Consider the following 25,722-nt stretch of genomic DNA (forward strand, 5'->3'; position numbering starts at 1 on the left):
ACGATAATTCAATTGGTGTCACCATCTTGAAACACTGACTTCGGTGGCTTGGACATGTTTTACGAATGTCGTCCCAGAGACTTCCACGTCGTGCATTATTTGCCGACCCTGGGACTGGTTGGAAAAAGCGGAGAAGAAGTCAGTGTATGACATGGTGTCGTGGCATGAAAGAAAGCTGCAAAGGGCTAGCTTCTGTTGGTCCTTCACGACTCCTTGGTTGGGGTCCGAGAGATGGTGCAACACAGTGGCTAGAGACGTTATCGGATATGGCTCAGAATAGAAGCCAGTGGCGATCCTGCTGCAACCTTCTTTTACTTTCTACATAAAGAGTGGTTCTAACTTTCTTAACTGAAAGAGTCTTCTGGTTGTACATTTCAGTCCGCCTTATCTTTTCATCCCTTCTCTTCCTACTTTCATTATTTTGTGTGGTGCATATGTATCTGGTGCCCTTTTGTACCAATATATATGTGTTTAAATAAATAAATAAAATAAATATTGCATGTACTCACGGTCCTACCATCCCAGACAGGTCGTTTGAAGAGCGGTCAGAATAAAAGCACCAAACACAAGGTCCGAAGGCGAAGTCGTACTACTGACTGTACATACGTGTGACCGCAGTAAGGTGATGCTGTTATATTTTGTCACACTGAGGAGTCTGTATTTGACTTCAAAAGTGAATCTAATTTCATTTTATTTGTCGTTTTTCCAGCGAAAATATCTAGTAGTATGTCCTAAATTCTTATCTATCCTACTTTTACTTACAATTGATTAATCACTGATTGGCGACCAATGTATACCAAGTCCTTATTGTCAATCGATAGAACTTGACCAGTCGATCGCAAATGCATCCCAGTCCTACAGGAGGTCAGTCGTGGCCCAGATAGCTCAGTGATAAATAACATCTCTGAATGTGAAGCTTGGTGACATGGGATCGGGTGCTACAGGGAGCTTCTATTCCCTCAAGATTACTTGTAAACTTTGCTAGCTAGTGGTAAGTGGCACAAAACATAGTTCCAGGACTTCCTGTTGCCTATCTCCGACCACCACTTTACTCCTAGTTATTTAACTTAGTGACAATCTTGATTTTATTTTCCACTCATATATTACAGTCTGCTGCAATTGGTGGCACTGCACATTTAGTGAATTTCAAAGGAACTGACAGTTTGGTTGCTTTGTTATTCGCCAGAAAGTATTATAATTGTCCGACAGCTGGGTTCAGTATACCGGCTACAGAACACAGGTTAGTTTATGATAACGTAATAGTATATTTATGTACCTGTGGGAATACACTTGTCCCATCTTTACTTCTATTATTATATCTCCATCATATCTCCCGAAAGTCCTCAAAAATTAGCTACATCTTTTTTCCTACCCAAATTTCGGTAAATTATATAGCTACAAACTTTTACCAGGGTCTTCAGTGATTACGGATAATGTTTTCTTTTTATGTCCAAATATGAATATATATATATATATATATATATATATATATATATATATTATATATATATATATATATATCCCAATCTATCCTTATTCTAAATAGTTCAGTACATACAGGTATATTGCTTGTTACTACCACATCTGCGCATAATTTTTAGGAGCTTAAAAGTAAAGGATGAATGTTACTTTATCAAATATTTGTTTGTTTCTTTTTAATTTGTAAAGGCTTTTGAGTTATCCGGTTAAATTTAGATCAACTTTAATTGAACTATGTGCATTGTGTGTTGGTTTCCTCATACATCCAGCTAACGAGTCGCGTAAGATATGGTTGAAATAAGACTAACAGATAGTTATGTTGAAATCATGACTCAATTGAAGTCAGACTACCATGGAAAACCTGGAAACACTGAATGGCCGTTTCGTCCTATTATGGGACTCCTCAACAGTGCGCATCCATGATCCCGCCTCGCGAGATACGAACCCAGGAGTTTAACACCGTTGGATGCCGGCTCAGTGGTCTACCGGTTAAGTGCTCTGGCGTGAGACTGGTAGGTCCTAAGTTCGAATCTCGCGAGGCGGGATCGTGGATGCGCACTGCTGCGGAGTCCCATAATAGGACGAAACGGCTGTCCAGTGCTTCCAGGTTTTTCATGGTGGTCTAGCTTCAATTGACTCATGATTTCAACTATGAAAATACTGAAATCTCCACAAAAACCCCTTCAGATAGCTATGCGCATACCCAGCGTCAGTCTGTGATATCACTGTTAGTCGTCTTAGGTGTTTCAGAATTTCTGTTTGGAATCTAGACAATGGTCATATTCAGTGTTTAAAGACTAAAGGTGCCATTGGTCAAAATCAGTTGGGGCGGTCCAGATGTTTGTATTTTTGATCTTATACGTCTTAATTTTTAAAATTACTTCCTACTTTTGATTTCACTGCCTGACTAATTGTTTTCTGAACTATTATCTGCATAGTTGCTCTCGTTTCTTTGTGCTAATATGAACTTTAGTAATTTTGGTTGGTGTATATTTATGCCGCGCCCTTAGTGTTTTGGTACTGATTAATATTTCATGGACAGAAACCGGTTTAATACTGAAGTATTTCATGTGACTGTTTTATAAATAGAGCTCGATCTCACTTATCAGATAACTGGTAGGGAGATTTAAACGTCATTTCGCTGTCTAGTATGATTGGCCGTTACAAATGGTGCTAACTGATATTGATAAATTATCGCTTGTAATAATTTTTTCTGTAAACTATATAGTGTATATAGTTGTAAACTATTGATTTATTGTTAAGGAATCCAATCACATAAACAAGCCTGATTACGCTTCATGGTATCGATAATTTTCAAACTGGCTCTGTTTGAGGATTCATATCAATTATAAATATCCTAATCCTATAGAAGGTTAGTGGCGACCAGATTATCTCATTCGTAATCCACTAGAAAGGCGATCTCAACAAGTGCAAAAACTACAGGGGCATCACTCTTCTCTCAATACCAGGAAAAGTCTTCAACCGAGTATTGTTAAACAGGATGAAGGATTCCGTGGACGCCCAACTTCGAGATCAACAAGCTGTATTTCGTAAGGATAGATCGTGCACAGATCAGATCGCAACTCTGCGGATCATTGTGGAACAATCAATCGAATGGAATTCATCACTGTACATCAACTTCATCGACTACGAGAAGGCATTTGATAGCGTGGACAGGACGACACTACGGAGGCTTCTTCGACACTACGGCGTGCCTGAGAAGATAGTCAATATCATATGAAACTCCTATGATGGACTAAACTGCCAAATCGTCCACGAAGGACAACTCACCGACTCGTTTGAAGTAAAGACCGGTGTAAGGCAAGGTTGCTTACTCTCACACTTCACATTTCTCCTGGTCATCGACTGGATCATGAAGACGTCAACATCTGGAGGAAAGCGCGAAATACAGTGGACAGGCAGGATGCAGCTTGACGATTTAGACTTCGCGGATGATCTGGCTCTTCTATCACAAACGCGACAACAAATGCAGGAGAAAACGATCAGTGTAGCAGCAGCCTCAGCAGCAGTAGGTCTCAATATAAACAATGAGAAAAGCAAGACTATCCGATACAATACAATATGCACCAATCGGATTACACTTGATGGAGAAGCTTTGGAGGATGTGGAAACCTTTACATATCTGGGAAGCATCATTGATGAACACGGTGAATCAGATGCAGATGTGAGGGCGCGGATCGGTAAAACAAGAGTAGCATACCTACAACTGAAAAACATCTGGAGCTCAAAACAATTGTCTGTCAACCAACACCAAGGTTAGAATTTTCAATACATATGTGAAGACAGTTCTACTGTATGGGGCGGAGACGTGGAGAACTACGAAAGCCATTATCCAGAAGATACAAGTATTTATTAACAGTTGTCTACACAAGATACTTCGGATCCGTTGGCCAGACACTATCAGCAACAAGTTACTATGGGAGACAAAAAACCAGATTCCAGCAGAGGAAGAAATCAGGAAGAAGCGCTGGAAGTGGATTGGGCACACCTTGAGGAAACCACCTAATTTCGTCACAAGACAAGCCCTCACATGGAATGCTGAAGGTCAAAGGAGAAGAGGAAGACCAAAGAACACATTACGCCAAGAAATAGAGACAGACATGAGAAGAATGAACAAGAACTGGATAGAACTAGAAAAGAAGGCCCAGGACAGAGTGGGTTGGAGAATGCTGGTCGGCGGCCTATGCTCCATTGGGAGTAACAGCCGTAAGTAAGTAAGTAATCCAACGGAATGCAAAGCTGTGTAGTACATTTTTGAATCTTATTTAGAGCTTTAGTTTCTATGAGAATGGAAGTGCAGCTTGCTAACGACGATACTTAGGTCAAATGTGGTTTCCTGTCGATTACCTTCAATATTACACATGAAGTCGAGTCACTTAGGCTAGCGGTCATGTAGCGGCTTGGTCAGTAGAATTCGATCAGTACTAAATGATTAGACAAACATGACATAGGTTAAGATGGTAGTTGGAGGTAGTCAATAGGAAACCCTGACTACCTCCAACCACCATCTTATTTCAATATATTGCACGCAATGTCGAGTCACCTAGACTGATGGACACACTGGAACTTGATCGATAGGATTCGATCTGCACTAAAAAGGACCTGACATACATGACATTTATCACCACCCAGTGATCAGTCAATTGTAAATGACATTGGTTACTATACTCGGTGATCGATTGGTTGTAAAACACTTATCAGAGTCATGAAATTTTTCATCTGTTTACAGCCTACTCAGTTGTATCACTGTTACTCGTAGGGGTACAATCAAATTACTGCAATGCTATATATGAACATGGCAATAAATTGATCACCATTGGATGAAGTCATTAAATGTTAATCTGAGTTATGAATGAAATTATAGGGAATGGTGGTAAATCAGTTGATGAAACCGTGAGTCTTCATCAAATAAGATGGTTGGGCCACGTATTACGCGTGCCCAACCACCGATTACCATGGCGCGCATTAATGAATAGTGTTGAAGACAGATGGAAAAATGTTAGGGGCGGCCAAATCAAAAAGTGGCATCAGTTCATAAAGTCAGTAACTTCTGGTCTGAGCCATGTTGGCAGATGCAGACTACCTGGTTGGGGTCCGCGTGATCATCATAGCCGATGTTTGGAGACTCTGTGTGACGTGGCTCAGAATCGATCACAATGGAGTATGTGTATACACTCTTTATCTTCCCTTAAACCGTGAGATTATTATTACTTTATGCCTTTGTTTCTACGAACTAATTCTTTCTCCCCGTATCATGTCTTTATATGAAATGTTTCGTTTTACTACCATTGATGTAACTACTTCTATGAATTTGATGTTGGTCTTGTGCTAATGAGGTATGGCAACTTGAACCAATGCATGATATGTGTTTGATCCTACACTGAAGATGACTAACCGATTCCAAGATATGCAGTTATACTTACCCTCTTTTCTCCTTCTTTTTTTAAAAAAAAGTACTCGTCTACATTCGTGCAAAATTAGTAATACAGTTTGTAAATCTGCAAAAAAGGAAGCAAACATTGATTATCACTGTAATTATTCATATGATATGCTAATTGTAGACTAACTATGTGTCAACTGACGAAGTTATTATTAGACTATAAACTAGTAAACATTATTAATAGTCTGTTTAGTCTATGGTCATAAAAAATATACATGGATTTATTTAAATATTTCAGTTGCAATACTTGTATTATTCATGTATAGCATTAGATTACTTGTGTTAGTTCATGAGATTTTACATACATAGGTAGAAAAATTAAATGCTTACCCTTCCAATTCGATTTATTCGTGGATTGGTTGAAGTTAGACATTAACACCATCGGATGCCGGCTCAGTGGTCTACCGGTTAAGTGCTCTGGCGCGAGACTGGTAGGTCCTGAGTCCGAATCTCGCAAGGCGAGATCATGGATCAGACTTTTAATCTGAGGGTCGGGAGTTCGTGCCCCCCATCGGGCGCCACGGCTTTGCCCCCAAATGACCTGGTACGGCCGAGAGTGGGGAGAGTCCGCCCTCCGTCTCGAAATGCTCTCACATGGCCGCGCGTATACAGCCTTTGACAGGGAAGTCGTACTCACTGCCTTCTCGTGACGGGGGTGTTGTTTGCAAAATTGAGAGGACGAAAAGCGAATGTCCGGCGCTTTAACCGGGTCGGTGGACACGGAGGGTCCACCTAGGGAAGTTGGAAAACTCTGATTCCAAACCATTGGTGTACATGGACTTCAGTATCCCGAGAGAACTAATGGTGTATGAATCAATCTTTGGTCATCGGCTACCATGGGACTGCATCTCCTTGAGATGCTCTACTGCCTTGTGAATCGCATCTTTAGGTGAAATGCTCCGGTTGTGGTCTCCTAAGAAAACCGCCAGCTTCGATTTGGGCACCTGGTCAGTATCACAGCCCTCACAAATATCAAATGAGATTTGTGCGGCGCATACATATCTGGTGTCTCTTTGTACCAATATTTATGTGTTTCAATAGTCAGTCAGTCAGCGACATCGTAGGACCGGACACATTTATGCATCGGCCCAAGTTGCCACAACAAGATGAACACCGGATTCATAGAAGTAATTAATTTGGTGATGGTAGTATATAAAGAAAGGTTGTATATATGGATATACTATAGAAAGGAAAAAAGATATGGAGCAATTTTAATCTTTATTATTATTTAAACACATAAATATTGGTACAAGGAAGCACCAGATACATATGCGCCATACAAATTTCATTCAATTTGCTTGAGGGAAGATAAATAGTGTATACACGTACTCCATTGTGATCGATTCTGACCCATGTCACACAGACTCTCCAAACATTGGTTACGATAGTCACGCGGACCCCAACCAGGTAGTCTGCATCTACCAACATGGCTCGGACTAGAAGTTAGTGACTTCAAGCACTAATGCCATGTTTTGGTTTGGCCGCCCCTAACTCTCTTCCAACCATCCCCTACACTAGTCAACATTGCGCGTCGTGGTAATCGGTGCTCAGGCATACGTAACACGTGGCCCAACCATCTCAGTCGATGAAGATTTACAACCTCATCAACTGATTTACCATCATTCCCTAATACCCTGTGTCTAACCTCACTATTACTTACCCGGTTATCCCAGTAGATGCGAGCAATATTTCTAAGGCATCTGTGGTCAAATACTAGTAACCTACGAGTATCTTCTACTCTTAATGGCCATGGTTTCACAGCCGTAAAGTAGAACAGAGCGAACTGATGCGCAGTATACTCGTCCCTTAATTGATAGACGGATATCTCGTCATCGTCATAGGTGACGTAAGTGGGCAAAAGCCAAACGAGCTTTTTGAATTCGTGCTGAGATTTTGTCAGACACCAACCCATTAGGGCTTATCAGACTTCCAAGATAAGTGAAGTTGTCGATGCGTTCGACTACTTCACTCCCTATCCTTAGTTCAGGTGTTGACGCAGGCCAGTCCTGGAGTAACAATTTACATTTGGATGGGGAGAAACGCATCCCAAACATTCTGGCATTATTACTGAGTTCCAACAGAAGACTCTGCATTTTGTCAGCGTCTTCACCAAACAGGACTATGTTATCTGCGTATTCTAAGTCGTTTAGTGTTCCCCCTGGTAGGAGATCAATTCCTGAAAATTCAGTCGAAGAGAGTGTTATTTCCAGCAACAGGTCTATAATGAAGTTAAACAAAAATGCGGATAGTGGACAGCCTTGACGGACAGCACTTGAGGTTGCAAAATCATATGACAGTTCGCCATAAGCTCTCACTCGACTAATAGTGTTCGAGTAAAGAGCCCTCAAAAGGTTTATGTACTTCTCAGGTGCACCTTTCAATGACAGACACTGCCACAGAACCTCTCGGTCTACAGAGTCAAATGCTGCTTTCAAGTCAAGAAAAACTATCATTGTCGGACGCCGATAAACATGTCTGTGCTCTAAAACATGACTAATGGTGAATATGTGGTCGATACAGCCACGACCAGGTCTGAAGCCAGCCTGATTTTCTCGTGTTTGGAGTTCACGAGTCTTAGTTAGGCGCCTGATAATTATTGAGGCTAGTATCTTAGATACTATGTTAGTCAGACTGATCCCTCTATGGTTATCGCAGGATGATTTTGGCTCCTTCTTATATATTGGGACAATCAGTGATTGTGACCAGTCGGATGGGATTACATCCATCTCCCAGATTTTAGCCAGAATATTAGTCAACCTAATCGCTAAAATTGGACCACCATATTTAAAGACCTCTGGAGCCAATCCATCTAGACCAGCTGCTCTTCCTCGTTTCAGGTTACTTATAGCCTTTTGAACTTCAAGTAAGGTCGGGGGACCTACTTCAATGTTCCATTCAGGTTTTCTGGGAATAGTGGGTAGTTGTGCAGTAGCTGAAGGCCAGCTAAACTGCTCCTTAAAGTGTTCCGCCCATCGTTCTAAACGTTTGGGTTGAGAGCAGATAAGGGTTCCGTCTTTTCCCGAGATTGTCTCACTTACACTTGACTTCTTAATTCCGGTTTCTTTTATTAGTCTGAATAGTTGCCTGGTGTTGCCTACAGCCGCTGCCTTTTCCATTTCTTTTGCTTTCGTTGCCCATCACTGCTCACGATCGTTCCTTAGATTTTTAGTTAACCTAGATCTAATTTGTTTACGCTCTTCGTCGTGTTCAGAGCCTGATGGGATGAGTTTACGCGAATCCATCAGTGAAATATACTTCAAGGGACAACTGCTTGAGGTCGGTCACACACGACCTTTTTGTGGGTAGTTTTTGTGTTAGCTCCGTTCTTCAAATGACCTTACCGCCGGAGACGGATATCCGTGGGATAAGTCGAGGCGTGCATTTTTAGGGTCGACCTTTTCTAACCCCACCCCTTTTTGTGGGAAGGCAGCATTGCTGTCCTGCCGGTTGTCTGAAGGAAACACCTTACTGCTGTCACACCTCTGTACAGTCAGCAGTACGACTTAGCCTTCGGACCTTGTGTTTGGTGCTTTTATTTTGATCGCTCTTCAAACGACCTGTCTGGGATGGTAGGACCGTGAGTAACGATTGTTTCGGCAAGTATAGCTCGATTGATTCATCACAATAGGCCAGTCCGACTACCGCGTCAAGGTAGCAGCAACGGTCGGGATGTGTTTAAATAAATAATAAATAAATGAAGATCGTGGATGCGCACTGCTGAGGAGTCCCACAATAGGACGAAATGGCCGTCCAGTGCTTCCAGGTTTTCCATGGTGGTCTAGCTTCAATTGACTCATGCTTTCAACTTTTCCAATTTATTTATAACGATGCAAATGAATTCATGATCTTTCTTTCTCAAGATAGTGATAATCGTTCTCTTTCCCTCACAATTTTTTTCCTGTTGTTTTCTATTTGTCTCCTTATATCGTTCCTGTCTACTTTGAGTAAATTATATTTTCATGTTAAAACGACAGTTCGCTTAAGTGTGAAGTGGTTTCCATATTGTTCTGTGTGTCTAAAGAGAGGTTTTAATTGTCGTTGAATCTTAACCGTTTCAACGCTCTATCAGCTAATCATCTTATATACTGATGTATTTCCTTTGTATCCATCAGGCAATTAATGTTGATAAGTATTATAAAGCTTTAAGTTATTACTCTACTTTCATGTTATCACATGTGATGTTCTAATAAATGCAATTTGTTAATTATTATTTGCAAAAGAGTATACTGTGATTTAGACCACATTTATACCAACACACACCTGTTACCCCTTGTAGGAGCACAAGCCACCAACCAGGATTCTCCGACCAACTCTGTCCTGAGCTCTCTTTCCAGTCTTTTCTAATTTCTATTCATTCTCTTGATACCTACCTCCTATTCCCGGCCTTATGTGTTTTCAGGTCTTTCTCTTTGCATTTTGCCTTCAGGTTTGCCTCGTGACGCAGATCAATGATTTCCACAATGTATTTCCTATTCACTTCCAGCGTCTTTTCCTAATTTCCTCTTTAATTGGAAGCTGGTTTGTCCTCTCCCATAAAACGCTGTTGCTGATGGTATGAAACCAGTGAATGTTGAGTATTTTACGTAGACAACTGTTTATAAATACTTGTACCTTCTTGACGATGGGTGTATTAGTTCTCCATTTTTCAGCTTCATACAGAACTGTCTTGACGTATTGAGGATTGTGACTTTGGTATTGGTTAACAGTTGTTTTGAGTTCCATATGTTCTGTAACTGTAGGAATTCTGTCCTTGCTTTGCCGATCCTTGGATTTACGTCTGCATCAGATCCTCCTTGTTCATCGATGGTGCTGTCCAGATATGTGAAAGTTTTCACCCCTTCCAGAGCTTCTCCATTAGGTGTAATTTGTTTTATGCTCTCTGCGTTGTATTTGAGGATTTTGCTTTTACCCTTGTGTATATTGAGACTGCTGTCACACTGGCTGTCTTCACCTGCATTTGTTGGTGTGTTTGGAACAGAAGGGTCAGGTCATCTGTGAAGTTCGAATCGTCTAGCTGCATGGAAGCTGCTCATTGTATTCCGTGCTTCCCATCAGATGTTGAGGTCTTCATAATCCGGCTGACCACCAGAAAGTGGAAAGGTGAGAGTAAGTAGCCTTATCTGACACCAATCTTCACTTGGAATGCATCTGTGAGCTGTCCTCCATGTATAACTATGCAGTGTAGTCTGTCGTATGAATTACGTATGATGTTGACGATCTTCTCAGGTACATCATAATGTCGGATAAGGTTCCCTTATCTGCTCTATCAAATGCTTTCTCATAATCAATCAAGTTGATGTATGGTGACGAATCCCATTCAATTGATTGTTCAACGATGATTTGTAGTGTCATTATCTAGTCTTTGCACTATCGATCCTTAAAAATCTAGCTTGTTTATCTCGGTCTCAAATGTCTACAACTTATGCAATATAATAGTAGTATCGTGTATAATTGGAACATAAAATCAAAAATTATATCTTCCGAAAAATTACAGACATTTTTTGTTTGACGTATCTTTCATCGTTCATCAGTATTTTTTTGTTTATTTATGTTTTAGCGTGTAATTTTTATGGCATGAGTTGAATCAGACGTTTGAAAATCACTTGACCGTAGTTCAGTTGCATAAAATCTACTCAAATATTTCAACGAAGTAGTCTTAGCATCAGAATTTTTCATTCATACTAATGTAAGATCGTCAGTCTCAAGCAGCGCAAATTGCTACACGACATCAGCATATCAAGATGAATACCAAAGTTGTAGAGGTGGTATTGATAGATGTATCAGTTACGATCGATTCTGATTCATGTCACCTTACGTCTCGAAGAATCAGCCATGATAATCTCTTGAACTCCAATCAAGTAGTTTTTGTCTGCCAGCATCGATAATTCCAAGATATAGCGAATTCATTGATGGATGACATGTTTTTGGTTCTCCCAACTCTATCTTTCTTCCAACCTTATTTCTTCACTAGTCAATATTGCAAGTTGAAGTTGATGGTGATATGGAACACGTGTTACATGTCTAAATCACTTCAGTAGATGACGACATATCGTCTTATTACCTTTACGTAATACCCTGTGTTAAACCTTATCATTCATCAAACTAACTGTGGTCGACCAATAGAGTGTTTGCTGCTGATGCTTATATTTTAGTCGAATAAATTCTGATGGTGTGTCGATCGATATAAAGTTGAATTGTGTTATGGCGTTAAGAGTAATTCACACTGAAGCTTTTATTTACAACTAGCAAGAAATCTAGGTTTCAGGTTTCATAGGGATTGACTTAAAACTGTGCAAACAATATTGAGTCGTTGGAACTAGTAGCCACATCGAAAATTGATCAATGGAATTCATTCAACATAAATAATTAGTTGCAACTATTCAGTGACTGAACAATGTTGAGTTGAATTGTTAATAATGCGGATTCATGTTTTCTACAATTTTTATTTCTAGTGCAATGACTGTATGGGGTGAAGAGAATGAAACAAATGCATATTCAAATTTACTCAATTTATATCCTGATGGAACATTCGCCTGTGTATCCGATAGTTATGATATATGGAATGCATGCAGTAATATATGGGGTGAGGCATTACGTGATAAAGTAGGTCGACAGTGAACAAATTATTACTATAAATTATTTATCTTGTTATTTTTCTTGTGAAAAACACATTTGCATTAGTACGTGTTTGTATGAATTGACCGATGTCGTGTAGTAGGGTTCAAATATGTGACCTACTGATTGATTACACCTAGTGCTAAATCACATACACTTGTCAATTTAACAACTCTTGGGTTCATACCAAACACTTTCTTTCCTTTAAAGTATTATTTTCAATTATGGAGAAAGGTAGCATAAGTTAAGTATTCCCGTTGATGTTTCCTAATCTCATTTTATAGAGCAGCTATATTCAGTTATGTGTATACACCGTAATATTAGTGTAATTTTTGAAATACTGATAGTCGCAGTTTTTTGTCTTACTCTATTTATTGTTTGTAGCCTTATGCTAATTTTAAAATATGTAGTGCATTATTTTCATTGGGTTCTTTCATAGGGGTAATGAAACATCTCGATAGTGTTGTTTGTTTTTTAATGTACAGTTTACGATCAAGCGGCCGCCAAATGCTTTGGTACGGCCGAGAGTGAGGATAGTCCGCTCTCCCTCTCCAAATGCTTTCACATGGCCACGCGAATATATAGCCTCTGTCAGGGAAGTCCTACTCACTGCCTTCTCGTGGCACCGGTGTTGCTCACAAAAGTGAGAGGACGAAAAGCGAATGTCCGGCGCTTTAACAGGGTTGGTGGATATGGAAGGTCCACCGAGAGGAGTTGGAAAACCCTGATTCCAAATCAGTGGTGCACATGAGCTCCAGTATCCTGAGGGAACAAATGGCGCATGAACCAACTGTTGGTCACCGGCTACCATGAGACTGCATCTCCTCACGATGCTCCGCTGACTTGTGGATCAGATTTTTAGTTCAAAGGCTCCGTGTGTGGTCCACTAAGATAACCACCTACTTCGGTTTTGGCACCTGGTCAGTATCACAGCCCTCACACAAATCGAATGAGATTTGTGAGGCGCATATATATCTGGTGCCCCTTTGTACCAATATTTATGTTTTTAAATAAAATAAAAAATAATAGGATGAAGCAACCAGTTCCTTCTTAGTTCAAATCTTCGCCTAAATGGAATTGTTCACATTTTTGTTTACTAAAATGATCAGTCATTTGGACAAATGTTCAAAAACTCAAGTTATTAAAGTCTGTATCGACATAGTCATATCAGATAGGCAGAATGATAAGCGAATTAGTTAGGCTGATAACGTACAGAAAAAAAACATACAGAATATAGTTAAACAAAAAGAAATAGATTTCGAGAAGGACAGAGTATTAGGATCTAGAGAAACTCATAATTTGACGGAAAAAAGAAGAATCTATTCACCTGTTACCGATTTTGTGCCTTGTCATAGCGAACTTCTAATCACAGTTTACCAGTGTCTTAATGATTTCACTCAAGAAGTCAGTAGCTCCTGAAACTAATGAGGATGACAGTTACAGCAGTTTCATGCTCTAACACCACTTCTTAGTTACGTCCTACGTAACCTTTTTTGCAAATTACTCGTATGCTAATCAACATATCATGTCGAAGTTGAGAGTAGTTTTTTATGAATAACAACAAATGTAATAACCATATCAGTCAATACATGTTCATACGCTACGTAGTTGAATCAGCGTTTCTTTGTTATCCCTTGCATCTTTTTTATTTTTTTTATTTAAACACATAAATATTGGTACAAAAGGGCACCAGATGTATATGCGCCGCATAAATCTCATTTGATTTGTGTGAGGGCTGTGATACTGCCCGGGTTCACAAACCGAAACAGGTGGCTTTCTTTGGGGCCACAACCGGAGCCTTTCACCTAAAGATCTGATCCACAAGTCAGCGGAGCATCGTGAGGAGATGCAGTCCCATGGTAGCCGGTCACGAACGATTGATTCATACACCATTTGTTCCTTCAGGATACCGGAGTCGGCCCATGTGCACCATTGGTTGGGAATTAGAGTTTTCCAACTCACCTAGGTGGACCCTCCGTGTCCACCGATCCGTTTAAAGTGCCGGACATTCGCCTTTCGTTCTCTCACTTCCGCACAGAACACCCCGGCCACGAGAAGGCAGTGAGTAGGATTTCCCTGGTAGAGGCTATATGCGCGTGGCCATGTGAAAGCATTTGGAGAGGGAGAGTGGACTCTCCTCCCTCTCGGCCGTACCAGAGCATTTGGGGGCAACCTTGCATCTAGCCCCTGAAATATTCATCCTATGGTGCCACCATGTTTATAAGGAATAATTCGAACTTATGTACATTCAAATACTATAACCTTACTTGTATTTTCTGTATTTCACATTTTTCTTATTATATTACCTAGGAAACTTTTGCCTAGAATACTACTCATTCTACAATAAAAAAGATGATATTTACTATTGTTATCTTTATTAGATAAGTATATGCATGTTGGAAGTAGTGAGAATACCTTTTTATGTTGAGATAATCTTCATTAAAATTGTAACTTCACTTATCCAACAAAGTTTTTGTTTGTAGTTTCAAAACTGCATAGTTAGCATCATTTAGCCAAAGACACTGAACTACTCAACAGATGGAAATTTCATTTTAAATCATTCTTTCTGTTTACCTATATACTATGATAAATTTATCTGTCATGTTGCTATATTTGGTAACTTTTAACCATTTATTTATTTAAACACATAAACATTAGTACAAGGAGGCACCAAATATATATGCGCCACACTTCGTCATTCGATTTGTGTAAGGTCTGGAATACTTCCCGGAAGCCCAAATCAAACCAGTTGGTTTTTCCTAGGGAACTGTTCCGCGAGCCTATGACCTAGATATCCAATCCACAAGACAGTGGAGCAACGTTAGGAGATGCAGTCTCCTGGTAGCCTGTGACTAACATTAGGTTCATACCCCGTTTGTTCCCTGAGAATCATGGAGTCAATGTGAACCATTGGTTTGAAATCAGGGTTTCCCAACTCCTTTAGGTAGAGCCTCAGTACCCATTAACCCAGTTTAAGAGCCAGACATTCACTTTTCGTTTTCTAAATTTCACAAATGACACCCCACCATGAGAAAGCAGTGAATAAGACTCCCCTAGTAGTGGCCGTATGCCATAAGTCAGTCTGCTACAACGTAGGACCAGGCACACATATGCATCAGTCCAAGTTGCCATACCTCGTTAGCACAAAAAGATGAACACCGAATTCATAGAAATAGTTAATTTAGTGGTGGTATTATATAAAAGATAGGTTGTATATAAGGATATAATATAGGGAGTAGGAACGTAATGAAGCAATTTTAATCTTAAGGTTTAAAGGAATATAAAGAGTGTATACACCTACGCCATTGTGATCGATTCTGACCCATGTCACACAGAGTCTCCAACCATTGGTTACGATAGTCACGTGGACCCCAACCAGGTAGTCTGCATCTACCAACGTGGCTCAGACTAGAAGTTGGTGACTTCAAGCACTGATGCCATGTTTTGGTTTGGCCGCCCCTAACTCTCTTCCAACCATCCCCTACACTAGTCAACATTGCGCGTCGTGGTAATCGGTGCTCAGGCATACGTAACACGTGGCCCAACCATCTCAGTCGATGAAGATTTACAACCTCATCAACTGATTTACCATCATTCCCTAATACTCTGTGTCTAACTTCACTATTACTTACCCGGTTATCCCAGTAGATGCGAGCAATATTTCTAAGGCATCTGTGGTCAAATACTAGTAACCTACGAGTATCTTCTACTCTTAATGTCCATGTTTCACAGCCGTAAAGTAGAACAGAGCGAACTGATGCGCAGTATACTCGTCCCTTAATTGATAGACGGATATCTCGTCATCGTCATAGGTGACGTAAGTTGGCAAAAGCCAAACGAGCTTTTTGAATCCGTGCTGAGATTTCGTCAGACACCATTACCCTGGCCCATAAGGGTATACTATATAACTGTGAACTGGCCTCGTCGTGTAGCGGTGAGCACTTTGGGCTCTGAATCCGGCAACCCGAGTTCGAATCTCGGCGAGGCCTCCGTATGCCATAAGATAGAAATTCATTATCATCACCATTACTTATTGCTTTGTATATGACCGTACAAATTATGATAGGGTATTTAGTAAATTGGGTTTTATCACTGAATAATCATCGGCTTTGATCGGTTCTGAAGATTTCAATGCAATGAATGATCTTTCTGCAATATGTATCGAATGTCCGTTACATATTAACCTGTTGCATGTAAGGTTTATATACATACATTTCAATGATATTATTATTATTATATTCATTCTATAATGTGTACTTTTGAAAATTTTCTACAAGCTCATGATTCTGATATTGTCATTATTTACGTCATAACCACATAGTGTTGTCATATAAAATATGTTTACATATTCTTTATTGTCATTTCTAAACGCTATCATAATGGTCACGTTCATTTGTTTTGTGGATTTGATTATTAAACATGATTCGATACCAATGTATTTTGTTAGTAGTATAATTACAAGTTGTAGTAGTTTTATTATAGGTGTTTATTGAAATGTCTACATAATATGTAAAGTATCATCAAAAAGTTGACTTCGAAATCTACTTTTTTTCTCATCGATATTTATTCAAACAAATATTCTTATCAGCAAATATGGATAGTGGCTAGCAGTAGAATCCAGGACGCGCATTTCTTCCTATTTGGGACTCGTCAGCTGGATCTACTAACATCCCAGAGTTGATGTTCACAATGGGACTCGAACCCCAATACCTTTCGCTTCAAACGCCATCGCGTTATCCACTCAGCTACTGAGTTCTGGTAGCCACTATCCGTCTTTGCTTACAATACTTGTGAATTAAGGCTATATCGAGGCAATACGCACATTATGCACAAATGCCCATTAGAGACTGACCAGTTGCAGTCCTAAGCATCAATGGTAAGATTCAAACAAACAATACTAAGTGAATTCGAACTTCATCCCATTGCACAAGCAAGTGGCTATCAGGACTCAGTAGCTGAGTGAATAATGTGATGGCATTTGAAGCGAAAGTTACTGTGTTCGAGTCCCTGAGTGAACATGAACTCTGGGATGCAGGTTCATCCATCTGACGAGTCCCACATAGGATGACGTGGCGCGCGTCCTGGATTCCACTGCTAGCCACAATCCATCTTTGCTTACAATACTTGTAAATCAAGGCTATATCGAGACAATACGCACAGTATGCACATATGCCAGTTGCAATCTTAAGCGTCAATGGGAAGATTCAAACAAACAATTTATTTTATTTTATTTTATTGAAACACATAAATATTGGTATAAGGAAGCACCAGATAAATATGCGCCTCGCAAATCTCATTCGATTTGTGTGAGGGCTGTGATACTGCCCAGGTGCACAGACTGAAGAAGGTGGTTTTCTTAGGGGACCACACCCCGAGCCTTTGACCTAAAGGTCTAGTCCACAAGGCAGTGGAGCATCGTAAGGAGATGCAGTCCCATGGTAGCCGGTGACCAACAGTTGGTTCATGGGCCATTTGTTCCCTCAGGATACTGGAGCCCATGTGCACCATTGGTTTGGAATCAGAGTTAGCCAACTCCCCTAGGTGGACCTTCCATATCCACCAACCCTGTTAAAGCGCCGGACATTCGCTTTTCGTCCTCTCACTTTTGCAAACAACACCCCCGCCGCGAGAAGGCAGTGAGTAGGACTTCCCTGACAGAGGCTATATATTCGCGTGGCCATGTGAGAGCATTTGGAGAGGGAGAGCAGACTCTCCCCACTCTCGACCGTACCAGGGCATTTGGGGGCAAACAAACAATACTAAGTGAATTTAAATATTCTTATATTGCATCACTGACTAACTTCAGATAAATGATCAATAAAAACTTAGTTACAATCAACATCTGTTTCGCTCTAGTCTTTGAACAATTTAATACTGTGAAGGCATCTATGATCTCATCAGGAATCGAACCCAGAACCTTGAGTTCCCCGTGTAATAAAAGTATTGTTAAGTAAAGACACAACAGCGTACATTTTCAGTAAACTTATCATACTCTCCTAGTCGTCATTATTTAATACGATTGGTGATTTGTGCCCTATTTACGATTCTTCATTGAACTACACACACTAACCACGACTCTTGATTGTAGCTATGGGAATTTTCTTTTGAGATTACTAGTTATTAAATGATCTAACGATTACTGTCAGGATAACATATTTTTAAATGTAGATTACCCATTTTACATTACAGATACTTATTTCAACTGGAAAATTATTGAGATTATATGTATGTTTTATAATCTAAAGGTAATGTGTGTGTCGCGACACTTGAAGCTTCTAGATTCAATCTCTGATGTAGTGGTGTGGGGTGCACACTGATGATAGGTTCTAAAATAAAAGATCTGTCCATTTCTTCTTGGCTTTCAAATTCTATTACATTTACAACTGCTTGTCTTTATATATGTCCCTGTTTTATAATATTAGGCACAGTGTTACTCATCTATCAGGTATATATCTTTGTGCAATCCTGTTTAGGCTCCATACTATTGTATGAGAACTAGTATTACTATATGGATGCCAAAATGGAAATGAGCAAAGTAGTTTTAAAACCTTTAACCTAAAAGTTAAATATTTCGTCTGCAAACCCCACCGTTCAACAGTTAATTATCAATCCAACACTTTTATTGAAGCAGTTTGGAAACTCAATTAAAATGTAAAAAATATTTCTTAAAATTCAAAGATCTAAACAATGCCTTCTTATACCAACAATTTCTACGAACTATAACTCTTGATCAGAAGTTGATATTAATAGTTCATTTTGATATGTAACTATAACATTTTATTTCAAACAAGTAGTGTAATTTAGTATTTGTTTTAATTCTGAACGTCACTGCTACCTTCACGTGGTGGTAGGGCTTGTCCATCATGATAAACCAGTCAGGCTATACTGTCTGAGACAATCGTTCCTCAAGGTTCTACCATCCCAAACAGGTCGGTTGAAGAGTGGTAGGACTAAAAGTATCAAACCCAAGGTCCGAGGACGAAGTCGTACTACTGACTGTACAGAAGTGTGACGTGAGTAAGGTGTTCGCCTCGGACAATTAGCTTGACAGCGATGCTTCCATCCCACAAGAGAAGAGTGTGGTTAGAAAGGATCTACCCCCAAAAATGCACAATTAGCCTTATCCCACGGATAACTTTCTCCGGCGATAAGGTCTGAACAAGTACGGAGCTAACACAAAAATTACCCACAAATAGGTCGTGTGTGACCGACCTCAAGACCCTAGTGTGGTCATTCACTTGATTTCACCTTGCCAAAATGAGCAGCTGACGAAATACACCCTCCGTGTACCTGGTGACCCGATGGCCCCCAAATGCTCTGGTACGGCCGAGAGTGGGGAGAGTCTGCTCTCCCTCTCCAAATGGCCACGCGAATATATAGCCTCTGCCAGGGAAGTCCTACTCACTGCCTTCTCGTGGCGGCGGTGTTGTTTACCGGAATTGAGAGGACGAAAAACAAATGTCCGGTGCTTTAACCGGGTTGATGGACATGGAAAGTTCATCTAGGGGAGTTGGAAAACCCTCATTCCAAATCAATGATATACATGGGCTTCAGTATCCTGAGGGAACAAATGGCCCATGAACCAACTGTTGGTCACCGGCTACCATGGGACTGCATCTCCTTACGATGCTCCACTGCCTTGTGAATCAGACCTTTAGGTCAAAGGCTCGGGGTGTGGTCCCCTAAGAAAACCACCTTCTTCAGTCTGTGCACCTGGGCAGTATCACAGCCCTCACACAAATTGAATGAGATTTGTGAGGCGCATATTTATCTGGTGCTTCCTTGTACTAATAATTATGTGTTTAAATAATAATAATAAGTTCTTGTAGACTAGTGGGTCTCGTAATAGCACTAAGTATGAGAGCAGAACAAGCACTATTAGAGTGAGTCCCCGTTAACAGTCGCTTATGTGCTGTCCAGCTATATGGCTCCGTAAGAACTCGGAAGGTTGGGGACACACGTCATAGCTTCTTCATCGTTTCTGTCTACGCTATCACTGACTGCAGCCTGGATGAAGTGAAATGTGACTTTCACAGAAAGCTCTCTGAACCTCTTCATAGAGCTAAACGCTCAGACATTGTATTCGTCGCAGGTGACTTTAATGCTCAAACAGGTAGCTTAAGCCAAACAGAAAGACATTTAGGTGGGTATTTTAATATTCCGGCTCAGAGAACAGATAATGGTGATCGTCTGTTTCAACTGTGCTCAGACAATCGTGTATTTTTAGCAAACACTAATTTTAAGCATAAAGAGGAACATCGTTTAACATGGCTACCCACTGCACCAAACAAAAGATGAACTCAAATGAACCATATTGCCATCAGTCAGCGTTGAAGAGGCTAGACAGATTGTCTCTCGTACTGAAATACATGTTTAGACTCTGATCATGCTTAAATACGAGCACTCACTTGTCTGTGCCTCACTGTACGCAGAAAAACCACACTAAAATACCCATTAGAATTGAACTGAGGGACGAGAAAGCCAAAAGTAAATTCCATGATTAACTGAGTTCATATTTAGGCAGTTCTGTAAACGAGGCTGACCCAGATGTTGCTTGGAAAGACATACTAACAGTTATGCAAACAGCAGTAACATCTATTAGTGATTTAAACCAAAGAGTTACGAAAAACCAATGGACTTCTTCTAAGTCTATTTTACTGACAGATTCTCGTAAACTATATTCTTGTACACAATCTTTTATGTATTAGTACAATTGAAGTAACTACTTCTAAGAAATTGTTGTTCATCTTGTGCTTATGAGGTATGGCAACTTGGACCGATGCATATATGTCCCTGGTCCAACGTTCTAGCTGACTAACTGATTTGTTTTAATGTTTATTATTTATCTAGTCAAGACTGATGAGGAATTTTTTTGGTGAATATTCTCTCTTTAATCTTAAAGGTTTAGGCTATATCCGGACGAGAATAGTAAATGAATGGCAACTGATAGGAATTATTTATGGATTATCATTTCATATATTTTTATTGGGTAACTATTGAGTAATTAGATTATAGATATATTCTCATTTCTTTCATCATAAGCTTTCATTTGACTTATTGGCTACTGTTATACGATTTACCATTCTTAACTTTTTCCCAATTTATTAGTTACGGTCCCCTATACTCACAGCCCCTTTTGGCCTAACTTTGTGTAATTGTTATTTTTCATTTTATGGTGTGATGCGGTCTGGTTTACTTCTATATAAACCAAGCATGTCTAAAATTTACGATGTATACAATGAAGGCTGAAATTATTTTCTGGACTCAACAGGCTGGGCCAAGCGAGATGCTACTATACAGAGAATCAATAAGGACTCAGAGTTGACTCAAGGCTGCTAATGCTATTTAACGTATCATTGGTCTAGCACAGAGACAAGGTCATAGAAGTCGGTATTCTGGCTGATGGTTTCGCCATGTGATATTTTTAACGGGCCATAGAACATAACAAACTCCGCCTGTAGCTCCTCTGGGGGTTACTGCCGGTCCAAGTCCGGGTAAAGGAGGAGGGTTGGGCATGGGGTTAGCGACCCCATCCCGTAGAAAATCAACTCGCTAAAAAAACGCTAACCAGAAAAAATCATTCATTTGGAGAAAGCTGGTCGGCGGCCTATGCTCCATTGGGAGTAACAGGCGTAAGTAAGTAAGTAACAGAACATAACAGTTCAATCACAAGGCTATCACTATTTTGATTCCTAAAAAATTGGATAATGTGTCAATAATCCATAAATGAATCTTGAATAATAATCGACATTTTCAGGCCATACATCAATCGTAATTGTCAATTCATCAGAACAATACCACAGTTAAAATTCATTTAGTATTGCTTGTTTGAATCTTCCCATCGATGGGTTAGGACTGCAACTGGTCAGTCTATAATAGGCATATGTGCATACTGCGCGTATTGCCTCGATATAGCCTCGATATTCACAAGCATTGCAAGCAAAGATGGATAGAGGATAGCAGTGGAATTCAGGACGTGCGTTTCGTCCTATCTGGGACTCGTCATTTGGACGTACTTGCATCTCAGAGTTGATGTTCACTCTGGGACTCGAGTGGATAACGCAATGGCATTTGAAGTGAAAGGTACTGGTTTCGAGTCCCAGAGTGAACATTAACTCTGAGATGCAGGTACATCCAGCTGACGAGTCGCAAATAAGACGAAGAGGCGCGCGTCCTGTATTCCACTGCTAGCCACTATCCATCTTTGCTTACAATACCACAGTTAGTTACATCTTTGAGAAGAACACTTACATACACATACTCATACATAGATACAAACGAAACATGAAGAATGTGTGAGTTTAAAATTGAACAAAAATTCATGATTATTCCATCAGTCTATCAATATTCTAGTATTTTTTACTGAAAAAAAAGATGACACTAATTAACAAGAAAAGAAAAGAAAATTATATATTCACTTAGTAATTAATCTGGTCACATATACACTCACACACACACACGTTTACTTATCGTATGATATTTTGTATGAAATATTAGTAAATATTAATTCGATAAGTAAGAAACGAAAAAGGTCAAGTAAATAAAACGTGATAATTGAAGGTATCAGAAGGGGTTTCATGGATATTGTAGTAATTTCAACAGTTGAGATCCTGAGTCAATTGAAGCTAGACCACCAATGAAAACCTGGAATGCCGTTTCGTTCTATTGTGGGACTCCTCAGCAGTGCGTATCCACGATCCGGCACTCGCGAGATTCGAACCCAGGACCTATCAGTCTCATGGGCGAGCGCTTAACCTCTAGACTTCTGAGCCAGCCGGCATCCAACAGTGTTAATGTCCAACCTCAACCAATCCAAAAAATTGAGCGACACATTCACCTTTGTCTTCAATGAGTTACTATTTCACAACAGACCTGGTTGAACTCCAGTGGTCACTGCTTCTCACTAGAACTACTATAATATCCACAAAAACCCCTTCTGATATTAGTCAACATATGCTCATTAATTACTGGCTCCAAGAAGTATTTCCTGGAGTTCTAGTGAGAAGACATTTGTAAGACATATCGAAGCCACCGAAGTCGGTGTTTCAGGATAGTGACATCAATTGAATTATCATTGTTGTGCTCGAACATACGATGCCGAACTTCTGCGCTGCTAACTGTTTTGTTCTATAATGTCATGACTACCGGAAACTGTTCACATCTGGATTTACTAAAGTAGGGCTACAAATCCATATTTTAAGTGATTTATCATTTTACTTCAAAATTGTTTGCTAGCGATATGATTTAACACAATGATGACAGTTTTAAACAATGTAGTTCATAAAATGTGACATTAAAAACAAACCACGATGATACAATTATATTGGTTACCGCTTGTTAAATTAGTAAGTTTGTCTGTATTCCAAGTAAATTTACAGTGACTAGAGTTCTTATCATGCACTATTGCCATCGCTGCAATAATCAAAGATAAAAAAGCAAATATAGTTGGTTTATCTTAATTTACGGACTCACAACAATACACCTAGCTTGGGTTGAAAGGTAATAGTTTCTATCTCATGATAGCCTCCAAATACCCTGGTACGGCGGAGAGTGGGGAGAGTCCACTCTCCCTCTCGAAATGCTCTCACATAGCCACGTGTATATAGCCTCTACCACGGAAGTCCTACTCACTGCCTTCTCGTGGCGGGCCGGGGTGTTGTTTACGAAATTGAGAGGACGAAAGCGAATGTCCGGCGCTTTAACCAGGTTGGTGGACACTGCGAGTCCACCTAGGGGAGTTGAAAAACCCTGACTCCAAACAAATGGTACACATTGGCTACAGTATCCTGAGTAAACAAATGTCGTATGAATCAATCGTTGGTCACCGGCTACCATGTGACAGCATCCCCTTATGATGCTCCACTGCCTTGTGGATCAGACCTTTAGGTCAAAGGCTCGGGGTGTGGCCCCCTAAGAAAACCATCTGCTCAGCACCCGGGCAGTATCACAACGCATATGTATCTGGTACTTGCTTGTACCAATATTTATGTGTTTAAATAAATACTATTTCACGATTATTCACTTGTGTTATCAACTACTCTATAATTGTTTGATGTGTAGCTACACCTGTCAAACTAGATCACTTTAACAGTCTATGATTTCATGAACTGATTCCGCATTTTAATTTAATCACCCTTATCTCTTTTTTTCAGTCTATTTTTACACCAGCTAACATTACGTATACATAATATGTGTCCCTGCTGCACACACATGAACACAAGTTTGCAAATTCTTGATTTCGTTTGTCACCAATTCATTATGGTTAATGAGTGTTTTCATTTATTTGTTTCTGTTTTTTTTTTCGTAATTTAGGTTATAAATCGTAATGGTACAGTTGTTATTCGACCGGATTCGGGTGATCCAGTTGTAGTTATGCCAAAAGTATTAGATATTTTAGGCAGCAAATTTGGTTATAAAATTAATTCTAAAGGTTACAAAGTTCTACCATCGTGTATACGAGTTATACAAGGTGATGGTGTTTCATTAGAATCATTAGGTAAGTGAATTGGATTACTTGTTAGATTTTTGTTTATCTTAAATTTTTTTGTGTGGAATGCTTAAGATTTATAGTAGTTAGTCATTTTATTCATTAGTAGTGACATTGAAATACAATTGTTCGATATTGTAAACCATTGAATACCAAATCAGTGGTTCGAATGATTGTGCATTTACCGCATGACCTGAAGGTTCTGGATTCGGTCACTGGTGACTTAGTCAACGCGCACTGTTAACAAGTCTCATGAAAGAATAAAACAACTATCTAGCGCTTCTTGATTTTCAGTGTTTTTGTAACTAGTGTCTGTTTTTGTTGTTAATTAGGGATTGCGTTAATGTTATTTTTAATAAGCTAAAAACGTGTTGTAGCTATGACAGCCGGATAGCTTAATGGTGAAAACATCTCAGACTGTGTAACATGAATTCGAATCTGGCAAGGTATATTGTTTCTGCAAATATTTCAGGCTCTAATTCATGCCTAAAACTTAAATATAAGTGTTTTCATACCAATCGCTTTCAGTCACATAGCACGATATCCTTGAGCGTTTAGTTCGAATACCATTACGTTTCACATTTTACGATTTCATTCTGTTCACAACACATGCACATTGTGTCGGTCGATTATGAATAAAGTGGTCTTGAGTAGTATTAGTGTCTTAAAAGCGCGGCTGTCAATCCCCAGTTTTCCAAATCACGGCATGATACTATTTCTTGGCATACATGAAAAGGAAAACTGGGTTGGGAGCGGTTGAACTTCGTTGACGATATACGGTTATAGTTTTGAATTGTCTACATTTAACGGTCATATAGTTTCTTACAAGAATTTTCACGTGCCGTCTTTCTTATTCATTTTACCTCATTTAATTAACTTTCATCATTATTGTTCTCTTTTTTTCCTAATTTACTCAACTCAGATCCTATTCTGAATAGTATCAAGACAGCTGGTTGGAGTGCTGAAAATGTTAGTTTCGGAAGTGGTGGTGCATTATTACAACGTTTAAATCGTGATACACAGAAATGTGCTTTCAAATCAAGTTTTGCTATTGTTAATGGTCGTAAGGTAAATAAATAAGTAATAATAATTTTTATTCACTTAGTATTGTTTGTTTGAATCTTCCCATTGATGCTTAGGACTGCAACTGGTCAGTCTTTTATTGGCATATGTGCATACT

At 39.6% G+C, this 25,722-nt stretch overlaps 1 protein-coding gene and 1 non-coding gene across 2 annotated transcripts in view; both read left to right on the plus strand.

Annotated features, from left to right (window-relative positions):
• The window catches only part of Smp_017230 (nicotinate phosphoribosyltransferase related pre-B cell enhancing factor), a gene marked incomplete at its 3' end in the record, with an annotated part of 40,004 nt that overhangs the window by 8,591 nt on the left and 5,691 nt on the right, over nucleotides 1-25,722 (plus strand). Inside the window, exons 5-8 of the mRNA XM_018796432.1 lie at nucleotides 1,110-1,240; nucleotides 11,893-12,043; nucleotides 24,368-24,551; nucleotides 25,465-25,610. Coding sequence (XP_018650645.1) covers nucleotides 1,110-1,240; nucleotides 11,893-12,043; nucleotides 24,368-24,551; nucleotides 25,465-25,610 — 612 coding nt within the window. The remainder of the gene's footprint in view (nucleotides 1-1,109; nucleotides 1,241-11,892; nucleotides 12,044-24,367; nucleotides 24,552-25,464; nucleotides 25,611-25,722) is intronic.
• Smp_tRNA_01562_Gln_CTG.1.1 lies at nucleotides 15,974-16,044 on the plus strand. The gene has a single exon. It is a non-coding gene (tRNA).

This window comes from Schistosoma mansoni, chromosome 2 (assembly GCF_000237925.1).
Source record: "Schistosoma mansoni strain Puerto Rico chromosome 2, complete genome".
NCBI classification, from domain to species: domain Eukaryota; kingdom Metazoa; phylum Platyhelminthes; class Trematoda; order Strigeidida; family Schistosomatidae; genus Schistosoma; species Schistosoma mansoni.